General features: G+C 35.0%; 4 protein-coding genes across 8 annotated transcripts; 3 read left to right on the top strand and 1 right to left on the bottom strand.

The window, feature by feature from the left end:
• The first annotated feature begins 2,272 nt into the window (after window positions 1–2,272).
• LOC133868694 (protein C2-DOMAIN ABA-RELATED 11) lies at window positions 2,273–6,042 on the top strand. 2 transcript variants are annotated; one of them, XM_062305671.1, is made up of 4 exons: window positions 2,273–2,667; window positions 3,318–3,452; window positions 3,961–4,056; window positions 5,471–6,042. In XM_062305671.1, the coding sequence occupies exons 2-4, from the start codon at window positions 3,342–3,344 to the stop codon at window positions 5,765–5,767; spliced, it is 504 nt and encodes a 167-aa protein (XP_062161655.1). In that variant the 5' UTR covers window positions 2,273–2,667; window positions 3,318–3,341; the 3' UTR covers window positions 5,768–6,042. The 2 variants fall into 2 exon arrangements, with proteins under 2 accessions (XP_062161655.1, XP_062161654.1); XM_062305670.1 differs by having other exon boundaries at window positions 3,297–3,452.
• A 1,221-nt stretch (window positions 6,043–7,263) lies between these two features.
• LOC133868693 (DNA oxidative demethylase ALKBH2) lies at window positions 7,264–9,544 on the top strand. 2 transcript variants are annotated; one of them, XM_062305668.1, is made up of 4 exons: window positions 7,264–7,537; window positions 7,766–7,882; window positions 8,134–8,323; window positions 9,116–9,283. In XM_062305668.1, the coding sequence occupies exons 1-4, from the start codon at window positions 7,310–7,312 to the stop codon at window positions 9,145–9,147; spliced, it is 567 nt and encodes a 188-aa protein (XP_062161652.1). In that variant the 5' UTR covers window positions 7,264–7,309; the 3' UTR covers window positions 9,148–9,283. The 2 variants fall into 2 exon arrangements, with proteins under 2 accessions (XP_062161652.1, XP_062161651.1); XM_062305667.1 differs by having other exon boundaries at window positions 7,266–7,537; window positions 9,106–9,544.
• Window positions 9,545–11,663: 2,119 nt separating this feature from the next.
• On the top strand, window positions 11,664–16,708 carry LOC133868077 (acetyl-CoA acetyltransferase 2). Of its 3 annotated transcripts, none has more exons than XR_009900282.1 (14): window positions 11,664–12,054; window positions 12,435–12,533; window positions 12,683–12,856; window positions 12,954–13,059; window positions 13,569–13,707; window positions 14,174–14,251; window positions 14,335–14,400; window positions 15,070–15,155; window positions 15,264–15,363; window positions 15,448–15,558; window positions 15,646–15,687; window positions 15,823–15,909; window positions 16,163–16,311; window positions 16,537–16,708. XR_009900282.1 is itself a non-coding variant. In XM_062304889.1 (14 exons), exons 1-13 carry the CDS (start codon window positions 12,009–12,011, stop codon window positions 16,250–16,252), a joined length of 1,224 nt encoding a protein of 407 aa, XP_062160873.1. In that variant the 5' UTR covers window positions 11,664–12,008; the 3' UTR covers window positions 16,253–16,266; window positions 16,537–16,708. The 3 variants fall into 3 exon arrangements, 2 of the variants coding, with proteins under 2 accessions (XP_062160873.1, XP_062160872.1); XM_062304889.1 differs by having other exon boundaries at window positions 16,163–16,266; XM_062304888.1 differs by having other exon boundaries at window positions 11,665–12,054; window positions 16,163–16,248.
• A 259-nt stretch (window positions 16,709–16,967) lies between these two features.
• Window positions 16,968–22,392, bottom strand: LOC133868076 (cellulose synthase-like protein E6). Its single transcript, XM_062304887.1, has 8 exons — window positions 22,094–22,392; window positions 21,651–21,972; window positions 19,021–19,161; window positions 18,773–18,904; window positions 18,430–18,642; window positions 18,113–18,340; window positions 17,686–18,033; window positions 16,968–17,593 (listed from the first exon to the last, which is right to left on the bottom strand). Exons 1-8 carry the CDS (start codon window positions 22,363–22,365, stop codon window positions 17,048–17,050), a joined length of 2,202 nt encoding a protein of 733 aa, XP_062160871.1. The 5' UTR covers window positions 22,366–22,392; the 3' UTR covers window positions 16,968–17,047.
• Between the last annotated feature and the right edge of the window lie 496 nt (window positions 22,393–22,888).

Here is a 22,888-nt window from a genome sequence, read left to right as displayed (position 1 = left end):
GATTTCCTCTTAACTGGGTTAGATTAAATTCCTCCAATTAAATCTATTAAACTAACATGGTCCTAAAATACATGTTGAGAATCATATGTATTTTTAAGTATTTTGGATATGTCGGTTTAATAAATTGATTTAGAAAAAATTTCTTGGACCCAGTTTCTAACATAACTTTGTCCTTCTGTTAATTGTATTCTTCTTCTTCAACATGAAATAAGTATCAATTTGAATGGATTAGACCCTGAACCAGTGGTTCCACTAAAACTGCACTGCAAATAGAATGTATTGTGTGTTGAAAGCTTTTATTCATCAAAAAGAAAAAAAGAAAAAGAATGTGTTGAATTGGAGAGGGTCGGTCAGGCAAGTGAATTGACCGTGTCGAAGAATCAATTCGCCTGCTCAAAGACTGCATCAACATCTGCCTAATGTTAGAACTATTCTGATTGGATAATGTTTTTGTTTGACATATATGTATCTTAGAGCTATATTTGACTCTTTTCACAGCCAGGATCAGCGGTAGCTACGCCTGAAACATACTCTTGGAAGCTTTTGATCCCATTGTAAAGTATCATTTGTTTTGAATTGAAATCCTACCGCTTAATACCAACAAATTAAAGGATTAAAAATCCAAGCATAAAGGCTCCGTTTGGTAATCCCCTCTCCTCCCTTTCCATTTTATCTACTTCTCAAAAAATTAAATCTGACTTCAAAACATTCTAACTTTTTATATCACATCACCCTCCCATTATTATTCCTTTCTTTATTTTTTCCTCGCCCCCCACAAGCTATTGTTGGATCACCCTGATGGCTAACACTAGGATTTATAAAGTCTGATTGGTATTTAGCGAGAATCTCATGCAATACTTGTTCGAGCCAGTATTTGAGCAGTTTAAGCTCCTTCTACTTAGACCAGTTAAGCCTATGTTTAAACAGGAGGTTCGAATAGGCTCTTACATAAATTTGCCCTATTATATGGATGAGAATCCTATAAGTACGAGGCATCGAGGGAATTTATTAGGGCTTGTAATTGTTAGTACGAGAATTTTATTAGAGCATTTTTAGTAGCCTCAGTGAACTAATTTGATGAAAATACTAAAAAACCACTCCCAGCAGCTTCACTACTTTAACCAAAAAGTTTTGGTGAGTGAAAATACTCATCAATTTTGTTTCTTCTTTCTCTATCACATGATCATCACACTTTTTTTTTTCTTTTTTTTTTTCTCTCCCATTTTCTTCCCCCATCTCTCATCTCTCTCACACGATGATGTTCTTATTTCATGGACATGAAGGTTTTTTTGTCCTTGACATAAAATTTGTTTTTTTTTAATTTAAATTTTTTTTTTTTTTTTTTTTTTTTTTTTTTTTCTTGCTTTCTTTCTTGAATTTAGTTGAGAAGCAAATGAAAACTTTTGTGAATTTCTTAGCAATGATCTAATGTCAAGATGAAGGTGTATAATATCTTGTTGTATAAAAAAATTAAATAGAGAAAGAATAAAGAAATCTGAAAAAATATTATTTAAATGGAATTGTGATAGTGAATAGTTAAAATGGTGAGGCTGCTGAGAGAATTTTAAAAAAGCGGCTCACCATAATAGAGAAAAGTAATTTTTAGCTACTTTGGTGAGTAAAATTTGATGAGGCTACAATGAATGTTCTTAGGGCTTGTAATTTTTTGAAACAAATCTAATACGAGGACTGTTAATTTTTTACAAGACTAGCAAATCCGACACGAAATTAGTAGATCAGGATTGATGAGACTTATCCGTTTAATTAAATGAGTCGGATTATAATTGACTTAAATAGTCTTATGAATTTAACCTAGTTTTGTAAAAAAAAACTACTACATACGTACTGTAGTTTTTTTAACGGTTCAAATTTAATTTCATTATCTCTTTCTCATAAAAAAAAAAAAAAAAAAAAAAAAAAAAAAAAAAAAACTTAAATCAAATACAAATCGTTTAAAAAACTACCGTAGCTTTCTTACTGCACCTAAACCAAAGTCAAAATCTTATATTCACACATATTAAACCTGACATGAAAATTCAACAAAAAAAAAATTAACAATATAATTGACCGTATCATCTTCTTCAACGAACACTATTTGCCTAAGACCAGTTCGTTAGACCCTTTGCGTGATTGACTCAGTATTTTTTATTTTATTTTTTATTTTTAATTTCTTGATGAACATGATTAACTATTATTATTCAGAATAAAAATACAAAATGAAGGAACAGTAGAAATATATACCATACTCGTATGAGTCGTATTCAACAAAGAGTGAGTCGTCGACGAGCTTGTAGACAAGTGGGACACATCAACTTGACTAGTCTTCTCTCTGGATATCGTCTGTTGAGACGCAGTGGAGAAGGAATGTCTTCTTGTCCGTGTCCATCAGGGGCTGTGGAGTTTTTTTCGTTCGTTTTGTTTAAAAAAAAATAAAAACAAAGAGGGAGTCAGAGTGAGCGAAGACGCGCGAACTGCTTTCCTTTTCGTACGAGAAAAGACTTGGTCTCGTCAACGTACTCACCGACATCTGCCAGTTCCGTGCTCTGGTTTCGTCGTTTTAAACTACGATCTCAGCGACCTGCAATAATTGCCGGTAAGGCTAAAAAAAATCTGACGGGAGACCAACAAACAGATTCACTAACCAAACCCCAAATCTCACTGTTTCCGGTAAGTCGAATTCCACTGTTTCGCCTTTTCATTTTGGGTTTATTTGATCCAAGAAAATAGCCGTCTTTTGTGTTGCGGAATACAGATTTATCACTCCCTTGTAGTAGTTTTTCAGTTTGATCTTGATTTCTGTTGGGTGTCGGTTAGTCTGCTCTTTGTTGTTGTTGTTGGAGTTTTTCTTTGGGATTTTGCTTTGAGCTTGTACGTAATATAAATAGAAAATGATGGGGTTTCTCATTTCCTACTTTAATTGTTGGGAGTTGTATGATAAATGGTCTTTTTGGGAGTTGTATACTGTATAGAGTGGTATTTTAGAGTTGATATTAAATTTCCAATTGTCTGATAAGCAAGCAGATCGAAAATAGTAAATTTAATTCTTTAATTAATATTTTAATTCTTTAATTTCTGCCCAACACTTAGAATATTTGATACTATACTAAATCATGAATTGTCTCATAAGAACTGATAGGAAATTATAAATTTAATCATTTAATTAATTTTCTATTTCTTTGGAGGAACTCCAGCTTAATTAGTTTTCTTAATTTCTGCTTGTCACGCTCTTTTGTCCCACATACGAATATATGGTTGTATTTTAAGGTTAAAGGCATGTTTTGGTTGATGCTTTGCAGTGGTTGGGTGTCTTTGTGTAGTTTACACATTCATAGGAGCGAATCATGGGGGAGCCGCTGGGGCAACTAAAAGTGATGGTTGTGCAAGGAAAAAGATTGGTAATCCGGGATTTCAAGAGCAGCGATCCTTATGTGGTAGTCAAGTTAGGCAGTCAGGTGGTTCTATAATGTTTGCGGATATGTGCTTTTTCCTTCCTTTTTTTGCTTTTCCTGTATATGTCCAGCCTGATAATCTAAGCTACAGCAAATTGAATCATGTCCGTCTTAGAGCACTTTGATATCTAACTTCACTCTGAAGGAAACTATGTCGCTGATCTCATGAGCTTAATTCTTAATATTTCATAGTATTTATCTATTCACTTGATTCATCATCTGTAGTGTTAAATACACATCCTTTGCTGTCACATATTGTATAGTGTATACACTATGATTTCAGAGTTCATGTTTGGTTTCCTTAAGCAACGTATTGAAAAGATGAAGTTCAAATGTTTGGCAGAATTATATATAGAATATGAATAAAGCAGATCACTTAAGAATTTTCTCATGATGCACCTTCATAAATGCTTAGGGCAAATGATTTGTTAATATCTTCATACTGGATTCTGTTAAGTTGTTTTATTCCTATACAAATTTTGAATTAACTTATTTGTGTTATCTGTATCAGACGGCAAAGACCAAGGTTATCAACAGTTGCCTTAATCCTGTTTGGAATGAAGAGCTAAGTTTCTCGCTCTCAGAACCTGTTGGAGTTCTAAATTTGGTAAGTTCCTTAAGTTCTGAATTCAGAAATGTTCAATTCTGCGAGTTTTATATCTTGTATTGTTTCATGATCTTCTGAATTATATGAGATCTTTAGGTGGGACCTTTTGCAATCTTATGGGTTTTCAGAATCTCCACAGCATCATTTTTTTAGTTTGGCCTTTGTCAACTTGCAAATTGGTTGAATGACATATTCCTATAAGGTTCTAATTATCCCCAAATTGAGTTTAGTAAAAGGAGAAACACAGTTTTTCTGTGGTCATTGCAGAGTTCTGTTTTATTTTGCAAGGTGAATTATCAAACTTCTTGGTAGTCCTTCCTTTCAACTATCTTCTCCTTTTTGACTGATTCAACTCCTTGATCTGACTTGTGAATTCACAAAGCATTCATTGAACTTCACTTATTGAGATTTGCTTTTACAAACTGTGCTCAGATGTGTGGAATCTTTCTATGTGGTACCTAGATATATCATTTTGAGCAAAAGACTGACAGGATTTCACTCTTTGAGTACCTTTCAGTTAACATGTTGGTGTGCATTATGATATGAACGCCACAGTTCTTTGTTCTGCTAGTGGGGACATAGTTGAGCTTCTTGTGTCAAAACCTTAAAGATGGGGCTTGCAGAATCGAAATTTGACACCTTTTTTATTTTTCTTGAGCTATGGTTCTCAGATCTTTATACTCTGAGGCTGTATCAGCTGATACTTACATTGTCACCCAAACATGCTCTTGCCATTCATCATTCTTCCTTTGGTATTTGAATTTTCTATTTTGGTGAAGTGGCATTTTTTGCTTGGTTGTCATCATTGAAAGTGAATAATCTTGTGGAAGGAGGGCAATCCCTAATCTATTGTTAGCAAGGGCAGTCTTTTGCTCGAGGTACATTGACTTTGGTCTAAAAACATCTGGTATTAGCGGCTTTTAATATCCTTTCCTACATTTGTTGGATTCTCGGCATTGAAATAGTGAATAGTGAGAGAAATGGCTTCTTCTCTGTGTGAAAAGTATTGGGGAGAGAAGGAATTTGAGAACTTCAGAACGCTCAGACGTACTTGGAAGTACCAGCAGAGTGTAGTATTTACTGTACTTTGTTACACTTAGATGTGATTTCATCATTTTAATGATTGGGATATTTTCCGTTATTTTTATCATGAAGAAGACCTTTATGTTTCCCTACTCTTATTTTTCCCATTATATGCTACTTGGAGGTAAGTTCTGAATTTATTTGTTTTGTCATTCATGCTCCTGTCATAATTTTGTACATTTAGTTATGTTCTCATCTCTTCTTTCAACATTAAAGCATTCACTGTGTGTTTATATTTTGTTAAAGTAGCTAGTGAAGCAATCTTACTGGTGCTAACGACATCGTACACTTTGATATTTGTGGCATATGACCGAAGTGAATTTTTGTGTAGGAAGTGTTTGATAAGGACCGTTTCAAGGCCGATGACAAGATGGGACATGCCCACCTCAGCCTTCAGCCAATAGTCTCCGCTGCTAGATTGAGACAGATTATAGGGGTTTCCTCGGGCGAGACAACATTAAGGAAGGTCGTCCCGGACAGTGACAATTGTCTTCTTGTGGATAGCTCAATCAGCTGTGTAAATGGCGAGGTCGTGCAGAGCGTTTGGTTAAGGCTTTGCGGAGTGGAGTCTGGCGAGATTGAGCTGAAGATCAAGTTAATTGATCCTCCTGTTGCTCCGTCAAGGTAGTGCAGCATCTACAGTTGGCATAGGCTTTAGGTTTCTTACAAAGGAGGGGAAGAGGTGAATATGTATCTGTAGTTTAGTTTATCCTCATGTAACCCCTGAAAGAGATGTTTAAGGCACTTCCAATGTAGAATTAGTATACGATTTTATGAATGTCAGTTGGCTAGAGTTGAATCAAGCTGGTTTGTTTAGATTTCTCTTTCTCAAGCCCTTAAAACATATTGTTAACTAAGGCTTGCAAATTTGTAAGCTGTTGAATGTAAGCTTGGAATTTGACACACTGGCTCTATTTTTGCACTGCGTTTTATTTCTTTTGTTCTTTTTTCTTCTCTAATCCGTGTTTTAGTCACGTTAATCTTGGCTAAAACTCTATCCGGTGGTAAGAGCAGAAGGGTTTTTTTTGGAAGGAAGCCAAAATTGGTACCATTATTCATTAAGGCATTAACTTTAATTGAAAAGCCATTGAATTATGGACACAAATTATTAATTGGATTGTCCGTTCGCTTTAACAATTTTAAAATGTGAACTTTGAAAAAATAACAATTTTAAAACGCGGTTAATAAAAACATAGTTAAGTGTATAGTAAAATTGTAGTTTAGATTTTAAAATCATACATTTTTTAAAACACACCTTTTGGCTTTTGCCTTTGGTTCTAAAACAAGGATTTATTTTTATTTTTTATTTTTCAAGCTTTTCAACCACCATTTTTTTTAAAGGTACTCTCAAAGCCGAAGTGAACATATTTTACAATTTTGTTTAAAAGTGAATTGTGAGGTCAAACACATTCTAAAACTCTAAAAAAGCCACGTAACCATTTGTCACAATCCTCTATGATCTTTAAGATAATTTTCTTTTTTGAAGGTTTTTAAAATGTATATCATGGATTTTAATTGAATAATTCAGTTTTTATCATTTCAGTATCTTGTCATTATATTTTGCTACACTTCCCAAATTTTATTTTTCAAATTGATCTTTAAATAATGTGTCACCATCTTACATAATTTATTATTTGAAAAATGTGTCACAATTTTATAGAATTTGGCATGGTGAGTAAATTTAGGAGGACAATTTTGGAAAGAGTATGGGCTTGTTTGACAAACCATTTCTAATTCTCCCTCTTTTTCTTTTTACTTCTCTTAAAAATATCAAATAAAAAATATTCTAACTTTTTTTATACTTTTTATATAACATCAATCATATTTTATTATTATTCAAAAAAAAAAAAAAACTTACTACAAAATAAATTTTTTTACTTTTTTATAAAATATTTTCAAATTTTATATCACATCAATCATTTTTTACTATACAATACACACACATTTTATATCACATCAATCACCTTTTACTATACAATACACACCCACACAAATATTTCACGATAGAATTACTTACCAAAAAGGCCGTAAATTTTCTTTTATTAAAGAGCGCGCGCACACAAATATTTCACGACAGAATTATTTCCCAAAAAGGCCGTAAATTTTCTTTTATTAAAGCACAAAAACCTGGTACTGGCGCGCGCGTAGGTCAATAGCGAAGTTTGTTTCGATGAGTCTGAGGTTGAAAGCGGGGATCGAGCCCACGGACCCAAACCCCGACAATGAGAGTGGCGTGAAGAGACAGAGACATAGGGTGGATCTGCGGAACGGAAGCGAAATCGTGTACATGCCCAGCTTCTTGCCTTTCCATCGGGCATGGGATTGCTTCCATTACCTCAACGATCACATCCCTTGGACCAGACCCACCATTCGCGTTTTCGGTCGCTCTTGCGTCCAGGTAAAGAAAAGTAAAAATTTCACATATTTACGAGTAATTTATGCTCTTTTGTTTTTGTTTTTTCACATATCTATTTATTTTGTTGGATAATAGAATAGGATCTTTTTGATTTTCTCACATAATTCTACATTATTTTGAAATATAAGAAGTCTGATGTTTGGTTCATACGCTTGGACATCCTTGCTGACTTTGTGGTTTCTAATGGTTTATAGTATTTGTTTTTCATAGCCCAGAGACACATGTTACATTGCAAGTCCAGGGTTGCCGGACTTGGTTTACAGTGGATACCAGCCACATGCTTATTCTTGGGATGATTTCCCTCAACTTAAGGAAATCTTGGATGCGGTAAGAATGAAGGAAAAGTTTTTCTCCGAAATGGGTTGGAGAAATTTCTTTTAATTCAGTCTTAAATTGACATGTCTCTAAAATGTATGTGATTCTTAACACACGTTGGGAGAAATTTCCTTCAACCCAGGAAAACTTTGTTCAATGATTATGTAGAGTAGAGAGATTCTTGCAGATATTCCTTATTATTGGTGCGTTTTTTGGGGTCAACTTTAGCGTTACTCATGTGTTTTGTTAACTTATTTGTGAAGGTCCACAAAGCTCTTCCTGGGAGTAGTTTTAATAGCTTGCTCTTGAATAGGTATAGAGGTGGTAATGACTACGTCGGTTGGCATTCTGATGACGAGAAGCTTTATGGATTGACCCCAGAAATTGCTTCGGTATCCTTTGGATGTGAACGTGAATTCATATTAAAGAAGAAACCCAGTAAGACATCCCATGGTATGTATTATCTGTTTTTAGTTGCAGTTCATGAATCCACTTAGATTCAGTTCTTTTTTTTTTTTTTTTTTGATGAATCAGTAAGCATTTTCATTCAAACAAAACTGCAATTACAAACAAAGGTCTGACTAGACCTATCAAAATAACAAAGCTCAAAAACTACTCTACTTCAAAACAGAGAGAGCTAAACAACAAAAGAATCCAAAATCAAAACAAGACTGATTCTGCTATATTCCAGACATGACAAAGAGAAACATTTACTCTAGTGATAGGGAACTTCCCCTTCCCTGATATGCGTGAATGGACCTCCCAATAGATCCTACGAGGAATCTGCTCCTCCATTAGAATCCGGCCCTGGAATTTAATAGCATTCCTAGCCTGCCAAATATGATAAACGGTAGAGCTAAGAACTAATCTGCATAGGACTGCCAGCATGCTCTTGGAACTCCACTTGCTACAAGCTTCGGCCAACAGACTGCCAGTCAAGCTGAGGAAGAAGAGAACAACATAGATTCAGTTCTTGTTGTATCTTCTTCTGTTGGTTCTATTTATTCTGATCAAGGAAATTCCCACTATTTGGGATCTATAGCTGTTCGTGTGACATAGACACTCAGAATTGTTACAAATTCGATTTAGCAGTATGATTGCATCAGTGGCGTTTAGTTCCTCTAAAGTATAAACCTGGACAGTTTGTTAACCCGTTTTGCATTAGCTTTAATTTTGTAAAAAATTGCAACTAAAATTATGGTGGTTTTGTTTATACAATTGTCCTTTGGTGCTAGTGTTGAAAAGCCATGACGAAGAACCTGCAAGCAAGCGATTAAAGAAGAGTAACCATGCTGACAAGCACTCATTCGCACTTAAGCATGGATCACTGTTGGTAATGAGGGGCAACACTCAACGGGATTGGATCCACTCGGTGCCTAAGCGTACGAAAGTAGAGGCAACTCGTATTAACCTCACCTTCAGGCATGTTCTTTGATGAGTCCGACCGGCTAAAAGAGAATGGTTTTTAATTGGGCTTTAGTCTGCTGGCCAGGTCTTGAAGAACCAGCTGTAACAAGGTACCTTGTATTTTGTTAGGAGGTAGAATGTGTAGTTTTCTTGACAACTTGATACGCATGTTAACAGGTTCAGGATTTTCAAAAGCTTTTGGAATATGCAACATTCATTTGTGTAAAAGCCATTGCAATTAAGTTTGTCAGGTTTCTCAGTTGCCAATTGTGCTATCACAGTCTAAGTTGGCTTTGTGTATAATGAGCTTCAAATGTCTCTCATATAGTGCAATTGCTGTCTTCGGTGAATTCCACATTTGAAAGACTCCTACTGAACAAAGATGAGCTGCCTCATCCTTCTATTATATTTCCTCTGCTGGTTAATTTGTCATACTACTAAAGAAACCCAATTTTCAGTAATTGCAGCGTCATCATGCCTCCCCTTCACTAGATCACCATTGCTCTCACTACCTTCACCAACTACCTTCCATACTTCCCAATTGCCTGACCTCTCTCCACTTCTCTTCCACTACTTCCATCTTTTTAAGCTGCTTGTAAAATTTGTTGCTCTTTACTGTTACTATGCTTTAGCATTTAATCTTCCTTCTGGGCTAGATAGCCAATTTGTGACAGTGGTCTACTATACAGGAGCCATCCTTTGCCTGCATAGACCGTCTAACCCACGGTGAATGAGAATTGTATAGATTAGTCAAATTACAAACTCCCAGACCACAAAGTAATAGCTGCAATAGCATAGCATGCCAAAAATAACGATGCAGCATTACAGGATGGGAAAGCATGTATGTGACCTGCAATGCCATTGAGTACGATGACGATAGAGGTGGATTAAGAATATATTTGGGATTGCCTGAAGGAGCTTAAAAAGTAATTTTATTATATAGAAATTTGTGTAAAACAAAAATGGGTTTGTTTGGTAAAAAATTCAAAAAGTACTTTTGTCACTTTTTCTTTTTTAAAAAAAGGAAAAAAGAAAAAGAAAGAAAAGGTCAAAATGCACTTATGAGAAAAAGCTTGAAATGAAACTATATGAATATAAAAGCTCTATTTTTTAACACAATCTCAAACATGCTCTATTTCCCATATTGTCCAATCTCCATTATTTAATTAGGGCATAAAATATGAATTAGGACTCTTTTTTTTTTTTTGGTTACGCTAACCTGGTCGGGATCAAGTGAAACAAGGTTGCGCCATTGCATGTACAATGTGCAGTCTCACCATGTAATAAGCAGCTTCATTGCACCCGATCTCCATCTTATGTTAGGTGCAATCCCTATCCTACGCAAAATAAACACAAACGTGGGCGGGCAGTTAGAAGGATACCATTTCGACAGAAGAGCAGGCATGTGATTCTAACATTTGCATGATCTCCGATGTCAATGATGAATCTGTGCTCCAAAGCTAGTCTTGCAGGACTCCTCTGTCACTGTTCTATGGTGTAATCCACCAAATTCTGCACAAGGACCTCAATTTTTCATGATTTTATTGAGGTTTACAAATTAATTGGCAATATTAAAGGGGCCGATTTATGAACCCCGTAAATGTAATAGTCATCAATATTACAGAGGCCAGAGCATATATGAGAGTCAAACTTAATAAGCCAACAGTTGAAGTTATATATATACACATGGGGAAATTTTTTTCAATAACCCTCATGAACTTTCATTATTTTTACATTTTATCTTCAAAAGTTTAAAAATTCTTATTTTAATGTATCGAATTTTTAATTTTTTGGAATCTCACAAAAATTAAGTGAAATTTTTCCTATATATTAAAGAATAGAAAAAATTAAAATCGGGGGCCACCCGGTCCCCCTGATTCCATCTCTGCATTATGTGTTGATTTCATGTAAGACAAAAGTATCTTACCATCTTTCTTTTTTCTTTTTTTTTTCTTTTTTTTTTTTTTAATTTTTTTTTAATTTTTTTAATTTTATTATTATTATTATTATTTTTTTTTTTATATAGATAAAAGTATCTTAACATCTTAATGTTAGGAAGTAGAATCTTAAAATCTTGATTATCATTATTTTTTACTTAAGTAGTTTATATTTTATTATCTCATTAACAAATAGTTTAATAAGATATAATTAAAAAACTAAGAAAAAATAAAATTCTTTCAAAATAACAACTATTAAAATAAATAAATAAATCAAACTATTTAACTACAAAAAATAAAAAATCAGAATTTAGAAAATTTAAAGAACAATCATTTATAAGAATGAGAAATAATACGTGTACTACAAGTGTATTATAAGTATACTACTCCAAAACACAATAGAGTATAACCCAACACATATAAATATTTTTTAATATGCTTTAGAATTGTGCAGTTGTGATAATTTTAGCATTTCCCTGTTAGAACGATTTAGAGACGGCGATCTGCAGACTAATAATATATAATCCTAGCATCAAGGGGGGAAGAAGAAGATTGAAGAGGATAGAGACGGATAGGGGCGGGCCCCACGGAGAAAGATGGCGTTTTGCGCTTTCCAACGTTGAATCGTTTGGAGTAAGAGGGTGATCACTGAGTTGCTCTATTCTATATTTCTATTCCTTGCCTCTAGCTCTTCTTTCTCTTCTCTTTCTATCATTTCTTAGAGGTTCCCCGAATCCAAAAGGGTGTTGCTTTGTTAGTAACTTTCTAAAGAGGTTCTTCCTCGGACGCTCCGAATGGCTCCTGTCTCAGTGGCATCTTCGGACTCCATTAAACCTCGAGGTTCTTTCTTTGTTATTGTTATTGTTATTGATTGCCTTTTGATGATTTGATCCCTTTGCTTTCCCATGTTCCTCCACCGTTTCATTTTACAAATTTGATAAACTATTGGGTCCAGCTTCATTTCCTTCTTAATAATCTCAATTAGAATTGCCTTGATTTCCTCTGATTTTATATGGTTCAATTACTGGGAATTACGCCATAATAATCATGCTTATACGTACGATCATAAAAGATAAGAAAGTTTCAATCTTTACTTCCGATTTTACTTGTCATTTATGTAAAAGAATAGTTTTTTGAGAAGAAAAATGGAAAGGATTGCAATTTGGCCTCTTGGGTAATTCTTACTTTATCTCCGATTAATCTATAGTGTTTTTGTACAGATGTTTGTATTGTTGGCGTTGCACGTACACCGATAGGCGGCTTACTTGGTACTCTTTCATCGTTGTCAGCTACCAAGCTTGGCTCTATAGCTATTGAATGTAATCACTACCACTTAAGTCTCTTTATCTATTTTTTCATTTCTATTCTTTTTAAACTATGTTGCTCTTTGGAATAGTATTTCCTAATACGATTGTTCGTGTGTGTGTGTATTTTATTCACATTTTGTTTGTAAATGATCAATTTGAAGGTGCTCTTAAGAGGGCAAATGTTGATCCTTCACTTGTGCAAGAGGTTTTCTTCGGGAATGTCCTAAGTGCAAATTTAGGCCAAGCTCCTGCTAGACAGGCTGCTTTGGGTGCAGGCATTCCTACTTCTGTGATCTGCACTACTATTAACAAAGTTTGTTCGTCGGGGATGAAAGGTGCGCCCTTCATTGAATTGAAAATGTTTTTTTACTTTTTATGTAGAAAAAAAACATAGAGGTGGTATTGAGTGGTTGTTTATCTTCTTTGTCCCAGCAACAATGCTTGCAGCACAATCTATCCAGTTGGGTTTGAATGATGTTGTTGTGGCTGGTGGAATGGAAAGCATGTCTAATGCGCCTAAGTATCTAGCTGAAGCAAGGTCAGCCTTTGTGCCATTAATTGTTTACTAAATAGTTTACTTCGTGTTGCTTTTGTGCTTATACTTACTCATGGACTTGGAGGTTGAAGGTGGCCGTGCTTATGAAAATTGAGGAGGCCTCTTAAGTGTTATGATAGGATCTTTCTCCTTGAAGCATGTAGATATGTATGATACACAATCTTGAAGGATATGCTAATTTTGTGGGATGCCCATGACAGCGTTTGTCTTCAGTCAGCTGGCCTTTTGTCCAAGAATGAAACATAAAAGCAAAATTTTACTTTGACTTGAACAATTTGATGAACCTTTCTAGCTATATATGATATGTTGATTGTCCATATTGTCTCGTTACTTGTTTGACCATACTCGTACTTGCTTTGCTACATTTATGTACCTGTTGCTAAACTGATGTGCTTGCTAGATTTTTGTGCTGCCTTACATATACAATTGTTCCTATTTTAAGTTGAGGGAAGTATCTTTGTGATCAATTTTGTCTCCATTTTATAAAACAGAAAGGGATCTCGATTTGGACATGATACTATTGTCGATGGCATGCTGAAAGATGGACTGTGGGATGTTTACAATGACTTTGGAATGGGAGCTTGCGGAGAAATATGTGCCAATCAACATACCATAACAAGAGAAGAGCAGGTACTGTTCTGTGGTATTTATCCAGTTTGTAATATACAGTATCTTTTACCCTAGAGTTTCTTGATGTTTGTCACTTGAATGAATTTTACCAAATTTATTTTAAGTGTAATTTTTTTCCTAAATAATGATAGCTTCTATTCATTTGAACCTTTTTTTTTTTTTTTTTTTTCAATTTTTTAATTTGTGTTGTTGATACGTAAGTTTCGACATATAGTGAGCTTAGAATTATGTCTTAGTACCATGCATCAAAGCAATTGACGAAAGGAAAAGAAAATGGTGTTCGAGTGTTTTTTTTTTTTTTTTCTTTTGCAATGCTGGTTTATGTTCTAATTTCACTAAATGTGTTTTCTTTGATGTTGTATCTCCTCATTATGAATTATTTATGTTGGCTGTTTCCTTCAGTGACCTTAAAAGTTTCTGTTGCCATAAATGTTTTCTTTTCTGCTATATCTTCTTTTTCTTGCAGGATAATTATGCTATTAGGAGCTTTGAACGAGGAATTTCTGCACAGAATGGAGGTCACTTTGCATGGGAAATAGTTCCAGTATGATTTCTGATTCCATACTAAGCAGGAGAAAGTTCGTAGTCTTTGGTATAAAGTCAATATCAACTGTTAATTCTGTGCAGGTTGAAATTTCTGGGGGAAGAGGGAAGCCACCCATAATTGTTGACAAGGATGAAGGTTTAGGAAAGGTGAATTCAGGACAGGGATTGACTTATTTAAACTATCATTTTCTGAGCTATGTAATGTGAAGTTTTAGACGTCTCTTCTCAATTGATTACTTGACATGCAATTGGAATAGCCATCATTAGCAACAGATAACTGCCAAATTTGCCAATTAGAATGCACCAATCAAGCTAATAGGCATTAATTACTTGCTTTTATGTATCAACAACTTCGGTATTATCAGTGCCATAGAAAAATATGGGGAAGAGAAGCAAAGATATTAGCTTAGTTGGTTGTCCTACCTCTTGATATTCGATTGGGTGTTGGTTTTAAACAAACTACCACGTAGCCAGTATCCCCTCATTAAAATCAGAAAAAGAATAAAAAAAGGAAAACAAATAATTACCAGGTGTCCCAAACCCCAATCTTTTCAGATGGTTACCAAGTTTTCCATCATTTTTTTCTATTTATCATATGGTCCCTGGGTTCTCCAAGTACATAGGGCCTGGTGGTTACTATGAATGCTATGGGCCTTAGTATTTACTGTTCTTTTGACTCTAGACTTTCGGACTCCTAGGAGTCAAAAGTTTGGAGTTCTCAATGTCATTTCCTTGTTTTATGTTGATTTTTTACCTTGTCCCCCTCCCCCCCCCCCCCCCCCCCCCCCGCGTCCAAAAAAAAATGTTCTGTATTAGTTTGATGCTGCAAAGTTGAGAAAGCTGAGACCAAGTTTCAAGGAAGATGGTGGTTCTATTACTGCTGGCAATGCTTCTAGCATAAGGTCTCTCTCTCGAATGCATTTGTTGTACAATTTTGTTGCTTCCCTTGTATTGGTGCTGAAGTGAATTCTTTATCATTCACTCTGGGTTGGTTCCGGCATCCTGGACAGTGATGGTGCAGCAGCATTAGTGCTGGTGAGTGGGGAGAAGGCACTTCAACTAGGGTTGCAAGTGATTGCAAAGATCAAAGGATTTGCTGATGCAGCTCAGGTACCATAGATAATATGGTTCATATTTGGCTTGGTTTTAGGGAAACTTCAAGTGAAATTGTGCTAAACAAGGTTGTCTATGCAGGCACCTGAATTATTCCCAACTGCCCCGGCCCTTGCAATACCAAAAGCTATTTCAAATGCTGGTTTGGAGGCTTCTCAAATTGATTACTTTGAAATAAATGAAGCTTTTTCTGTAAGAATTCATGCTTCCATTGCCGCTAATCACTTGTTTATTGAGCTTTATTTTGCTAAATATGTGTACTTAAACTCTTCCCTGCAGGTTGTGGCACTTGCCAATCAAAAGCTGCTTAGTCTTAATCCTGTGAGTCTTCAAGTAACCCTATTGATTATTCTTAACTCAAGAACTCGGAAATTGAGTAGCTTTTAGCTGTTTCATTCTCTTTTGCATTCTCAACTCTATATTTTCATAAAATTAGTGTCTTTATTATGAACACAGGATAAAGTTAATGCGCATGGTGGAGCTGTATCATTGGGACACCCGTTGGGATGCAGTGGAGCTCGTATATTGGTCACTTTGTTAGGGGTAATATATAAATGCTATCTTTATTTTTTTCTATCTGCTAACTACGTATGATTTAACCAAATATTGTTACCTCTCTCTCTCTCTCTCTCTCTCTCTCTCCACATAGTGGTGTATGACTGTATGTGAATGCAAAGTGATCTGCTTTGCTCCAGCAACTAAAACCATTTGGGAGACGAGCACTATTTTTGAGGAAATCAAGGAACACATGAAATTAACAAAGAGTTTATTGAAAAAAGGAGTATTTTTGTTGCAGGTGTTGAGACACAACAATGGGAAGTATGGAGTTGGTGGCATCTGCAATGGGGGAGGAGGGGCATCTGCCCTTGTTCTTGAGCTCATGTAAGCCATTTACATTTGGTAAGGCATATGCTCAATCTAATACTTCAGAATCTGTGGCCCTGTGTAAGTACTAGGCCTTAAAAGAGTTTTCTTTACCATTACTGATATTTGATGAGATAGCTTAACGGCAAACCGAGAGGAATTAGAAGAACATAAAAAAATAACCAAGTAGTTACTCTAAGAACAATGCTAGATATTGTAGGAAGTTTCATTACCACTTTATTTCAATCTCCTTTCCCATTATTTTTGAAGTTCGATTAAGTCATGGAAGAATTTTGCATCTTGCAGGCCAGTTACACGGGTGGCACATTCTAGGTTATGATATTCATTTGTTCTCTCAAATTATCACATATTAATGATATTTTTCCTTTTTCCTATCTCAACTTTTCTTCTTGAATAACAAAGTAAATAGATGCTGTATCAACTCTTTTTAAGAAATAAAAGGTTATGTTGTTTCCTATTTTTAGTTCTATTCATTTCTGTTTCTTAAAATCTGATATCTAGTATGGCATATGAGATTGTCAATGATACAATCTATAAAAATAGTTAGTAGGCTAGACATGCAGGCGTTATTGGTGAATAGAGAAGTGAATATGTTTTCTAATTAAGCATGGCATATTACAAAACCAGATGGTAATTTCTAGGAAATACTTTTGACTTCTTACTTTTCCTTTTTTTTTTTTTTTTTTTATCGTGTTTTCTAACAACATTCACCTGAATTACAGCAATCCCAACATGGGATTCAATAAATTACAGTTCCCCTTCAAAGTATTTCTTGACCAGGCACCAATAAGGAAACTTAGTACAGGGCTAATGCACAAGCCAATAGAGCAAACATAATTGACCGTTGTGTTAGTGAGGAAGGCATGCGAGCTTTGTCTTTCCTGAGGAAGAGACCTTGGTAAACAGGCAGATTGATCATAACCAGTAGGCCACATAGAAGAATCTGCAATGTAAATGTGTCTGAAAGCAAATTTTGGACATCCATAAGCACCCTCTTCATTCCTCCAACCAAACAGAATGCGTTTAGTAGTGAAAGTGTTGCTATAATGGTAAACATTGGTGAAGAAGTACCGAACTCCATGACCTCTTGCTCGTATCTCTGTGACACATCATCATCAGCCACCTTTGCTGTGATGACAAAGGCCGACTTTGTAAACCCCAGTAGTTTTAGGATGTTGTCAAAGAAGCCAAAGAAGTAGGAACTAGTTCTTTTAAACAGCCATATCCTTTGATCATTCCACCAGCCTTGGAATGTGCCCCCAAACCAAACAAATTCTACAAGACTGTATGCGCGTTGGACACAGAAGACAAATGCAAATGGTAGAATCCATGGATTTGAAATCTGTTAGAGCAAGATGATTCCATTCTTAGAAAATAATTTAGCAACAATCAATAATAGGCAAGTTCCATTCAAGTAGTTAATAAGTGTTGTACCTCTGGAAACAAGGAGATGCCTCTAAGCAGGCATAGGGATGGCACAGCGACGTAGTAGAGAGTAGGCAAGCAAGTTGGAGCCCATAGCAAATAGATACAGTATGTGAGTTGATGTTTTAGGGTAATCTTTTTATACCCATGCACAAGGGGACAGTGCCTTGAGGCTAAGATCTGAAAATCACCTTCACTCCATCTTTTATGCTGTACGAGTGACTGCAGTAGTGTTGTGGGAGCAACTCCAAGGAAGCCCTTCCTTTCCGGATTGAAATATATGGACCTCCATCCTCGACAATGTATAGCTAATCCTGTTAGGACATCTTCTACTGCACAACCATACTTCAAACCCACCTGCCAATCACCATAAATATATGAGTTTCATATGTGGGGGGGGGGGGGGGGGGGTTGGGCGGGAGAGAGAGAGAGAGACCTCCTTTCCCCACTGAGTGTTGTTTTCATAGGTACAACTTGCTAGGACTTTGCATGTTTCTTCCAGTACCCTCGCACTACTCTCTTCTACCTTTCTATCATTCCGTTTCTTCCAATCTGCCTTATATTCCTTGCTATACTTCTGCCCACAAAGTGTCTCTCTTCTGTGAAAGCACCCGGTACCAATATAGCAAGGCCCTCCATTCCCATCAAATCCTGGAAGCTCCACCTTTATCGCCATGCAAGATGCATACAAGAAGTAGAAATTCCATTATAATCTTCTCTAATCAGAAACAGGGTTTAATTAAAACACCTCACCTCGGTAATTATGATAAAGGAACTACTGTAAATATCATTCTTTGTAATGTTCTCGAACGCCTGTGGAAACTGTACGAAGCCAATCTCATGACCATTTTCTTCATCCATAAAAAAGCACACAGCATCTCTCGCTGAGTCTGAATTGTTTGAGTACATGTCGCAGTCCACGTTAAGAATTATTGGAGCATTGCTTATCCGCGATGACACCCTTATCTGTTTTATTATTATTATGACCATAAAACATACAAATAGCTATTAACACATGAATTAATTCTATGGCTATGGATATGAAGCATGTTATGTTGCATGTGGATCGATATGATGTATGGCTTAATTTAATTACCAGAGCATTCATGGCTCCTGCTTTAAAGTTATGGTGGTACTGAGGTCTCTTTTCACGTGCCAAGTATACCAGAGTTGGCAGAGGTTGTCCTTCAATATCCACAGCCTTGGGGTCTTTTCCATTAATAAGTATCTATGAAATTAATAGTCACAAATATATCTATTAAGCAAGCAGAAAAATTGAGTAAATTTTGGAGGTGTAAATCAATATATATTAATTCCATGATCCAGTGACAACGTAGAAAGTACTTGAAGAATGGTTTGATGATCACGTCGGCTTGCAACCAATTTCCACTCGCTAAATCCCTTGTGTTCTTTACGTATTTCTTCTGAAATTTGACCTCGCTCTGTAGTGGTTTCAATCCGCTTCTTCATGTCTTCATATGATGTCTGTAACATGAAACATGATATTATTTTCTATCCCTATGTGAATATGTTTTTTTTTTTTTTTTTTTTTTTGAACAAATACTGATAATCTTATAAATAGAAAAACCAAAATGATCCTATATCAGGATCTAGGGACAACAAGTTCCCTAGTTACAATTCCACATATATTATCTGGAATATCTTCTAAACAGACAGAATTTAAAACTTCTTTGGATGCTGCTTTTGTCAGTGTATGAGCAGCTGAATTCGCTTCTCGCTTCACATGAGTGACATAATAAGATCGAAAGCCGCCCAATTCTTGCTTAACCCCTTCTATGAAATGTCCACAATTACTAAAAGAGGGAAGTACCGTATTAATCTCTTGAACTATCTGCAAAGCATCGCCTTCAAAAATAACATCGAAAAAACCAACCTCTTTACTGAACAACACTGCTGCTAGTGTTGCTATAGCTTCTGCTCCATGTGGGTCTATCAATATTTTCTGGGTAAAACATCGTTCTCCCAAAAAAACAACCCTGATAATCTCGTGCTACCACATCAATACCAATCCAACCCATAGATTTATTGACCGACGCATTTATTTTAGTAACACCTACAGGTGGAGGTTGCCAAGCGATGATACTACTAATAGAAAAGAAAGAATTAAAAAGACGTTTGTCAATTGTCACTTGAATTTCAGCCTGCAAATTGGCAGGAGTAATATAGGCCACATACTTTCCAATAATATCATTTTCATTTGCCAATCAAGCATGGCATCAGTTGACAGGTGGGTATAATACTATATATATAAATTAGTCTTAATTTGACCTGTTTAATTAAACAGTTCAAACTCTTTAACTAGTGACGAAGCTAAAAATTAATTTTTTAGTAAGGACAAAACTAATTAAAATAATAAAATATAATAATAAGATTATTTTTAAAAATGTTTTCTATATTATATATAAAAAGTATGATAAAAATTCAAAATAGAAATAAAATATTTTATAACACAATTTATGTCTTCGCAATATAAAATATTTTATATCACAAATTGTTGAACAATAATTCAATCGCAAGCTTTCATTTGTTACCTTTTATCCAAAGGATTGAGGTACAAGTAATTTCAGAATTAGGAGTCAAGATCAATCTTAATTATTGACTTCGTCTGTTTCTATATATATTTTAGAGATTATTTTTTATTTTTTTATTTGAAAAAGTATTTTGATGTGACGTAAAACTAAAAACAATTTTAACTATTTTATGTTTTGAATTGTTTGTCAATATTTTTATTTTGAGACAAACAAGGAAAAAAAAAAAAAAATTAACAAACAAAGCCATTGACTTTTATTTTGGCATCTTCACAATTTCTTAAATGTACGCAGTTCATTTTCAGGAACTTACCTTTGCAAGCAGCCATGCGTGGCCGCTTTTGTTCTTTTTAGAGTTTTCAATTTTTTATAGGACTCGCGAATTCGATGCAGACCTAACATAAAATTATTAGATTAGAGTTTAAATGTCTAATTTATTTAATTAAATGAGTCAAATAATTATTAATTTATATATAATTTTATACTTATGTCTTGAGATAACTTAAACACAAATTCTCACCCTTTGAAAAATCAAAGGATAATGTTGCAATCCCGAAGGGTCACCATTTGAAGTACCGTAAAGTTTTTCCAAATGGGGACCATTATCGTGAATGAAGGGTGGAAATTGAAAGTAAAACGAATGAAGAGCTAGAAATAGTTTTGCCCAGTACTGGAAGAGACTTTGTGTGTATGGTATATATCAATCATGGGAAGCAAACAAATTAGCATATATAGGTAAGATTTGTACGTGTTTGATTTGGTGTCCATTTGCTACCTCTTAAATTAAGTGTTATTTTACTTGGTAGATTCTCATATAACTGTTACGTACATAACATTAATGATTATTAATGTGATAATAAAAATAAGCCTTTTAGATCCTCATTGTTTTTTACAAGTGTTGTCACATTACTGATCATGATTTAATTCAAAAGTTTAAGTAGATAAAAAATTGTCAATATAATTATATTTGATCAATATTTTAACACTGATAAAATATTGTGATGTTATAAAGTCTTTGAATTCTATTTTTATCTCATATTAACATGGTAAATTTTTTATCATTTAAGAGTAATGCTATTTTTTACATTCATTTAACTTACTCTCACTTAAAAATAATATTAAGTGACAGTCAAGTGTAATCAATAAATGCAAAAAATTAGCTTAACTCTTTATTTTATTAATACATCAAAACTAACTAGTACCGATGAAGACAGTTAATTTCGTTACGAGTCCCTGTAATTGTTCAAGGCCAACGTGGATGAAATTTAAGTTTTTGAGACAAATGATGATTTAATACAAAAATCTTAAGTTCTAATATCTAAACAATTAAACAAGATTTTTACTTATATTCACTTTCTATAAGCTTAACCTTTTTATGGGAAATTTAACAAGATGAAAACCATGGAATACAATAACAAGATGTACCTTGATGGAGGACCACTCTTTGGCCATGGCAGGATCTTCAAGCGGCTCAGCAGCTGTGCGAAAACAAGCCTCCGGCGACCTTGGTTCTACTTTGAACTTTTTACAAAACGGAAGCCAAATCTTTGAGAAACGTGCGGCCTCTACCATAGCGTAAAACGTCAAATCTGAACCACCGTCGTCTGATAGATAAACGCTTAGCTTTTCAGGGGGATAGTCATAAGCCATGACTGAGAGGACCGTGTTAATGACCATAGCTGGTGGTTCTATCATGGGGTCAGCGGTGCACACGAATATGTCTATGCCCGGCAGAGCCTTTTCGTGTCTGCATGTTTATTGTACAATTAACCATGTACACTTAGCAACTAAAGACGCAAAACACACACACACACACGCTAGATATCTCAGAGAGAGAGAGAGAGAGAGAGAGAGAGAGACAGACAGACCTGAGAGAGAGGCGGTCTTTGAAAGTGTAACGGTAGGTGGGATTCCAACGGACAATCATAGTGATAAACCAATAAAAAGAAAACCAAAGCTCTGAGAGAAACAATCCGATCCAAGCCCATCTTCCAGCTTCTTCTTTTGCTGGTATATAGCTCAGTCTATATACAAAGATGAAGCATATACCCACGAAGATTGAAAACGAATAAAATTGGAAAGGGATACGTCCCTTGGCCGACTTCGTTACAAAAAGAGGAAGATGATCATTAATCTCCATCTCTCTCTCTCTCTCTCTCTCTCTCTCTCTCTCATGTTGCTTAATTAGTAGAGCGCGTGTATATAAATAATACGAATAATGTTACACATCATCTCTTTGGGGGACCCTTGACCGGTTCCCTTCCCCTTTTCAATATAAAATTCCATTTTATTCAAAAAGTAGAAATAAAATAATATAAAAAATTAGAAGTGTAATAAAATGGAATTTTATATTGAAAAGGAAGGGAGGGAGCCGGTAAGGGTCCCCCCAATCACTACCCTTTTTTTAATAAGATAGGATCAAGAAATTTATCTAATACATCAACGACATGTGACATGGTTAAACCATCAATAACAATTAACAATTTTAAATCGGCACACATCCATGCATCCATCTTTATTACCCGATTACTTCCTTGATAACCGAATTGCGGTCATTTATCAAGCAAAAAACTAATAAAATGTGGGATAGAAATTTCATACAAATTATATTTAAGATTGGTATGTATCTTTTGACACGTGAGAAATTAGTACATATTGTTTAA

This window comes from Alnus glutinosa, chromosome 5, assembly GCF_958979055.1.
Source record: "Alnus glutinosa chromosome 5, dhAlnGlut1.1, whole genome shotgun sequence".
Lineage (NCBI taxonomy): Eukaryota > Viridiplantae > Streptophyta > Magnoliopsida > Fagales > Betulaceae > Alnus > Alnus glutinosa.
The sequence above is the reverse complement of the archived record's forward strand: the minus strand, read 5'-3'. Positions and strand labels throughout refer to the sequence as shown.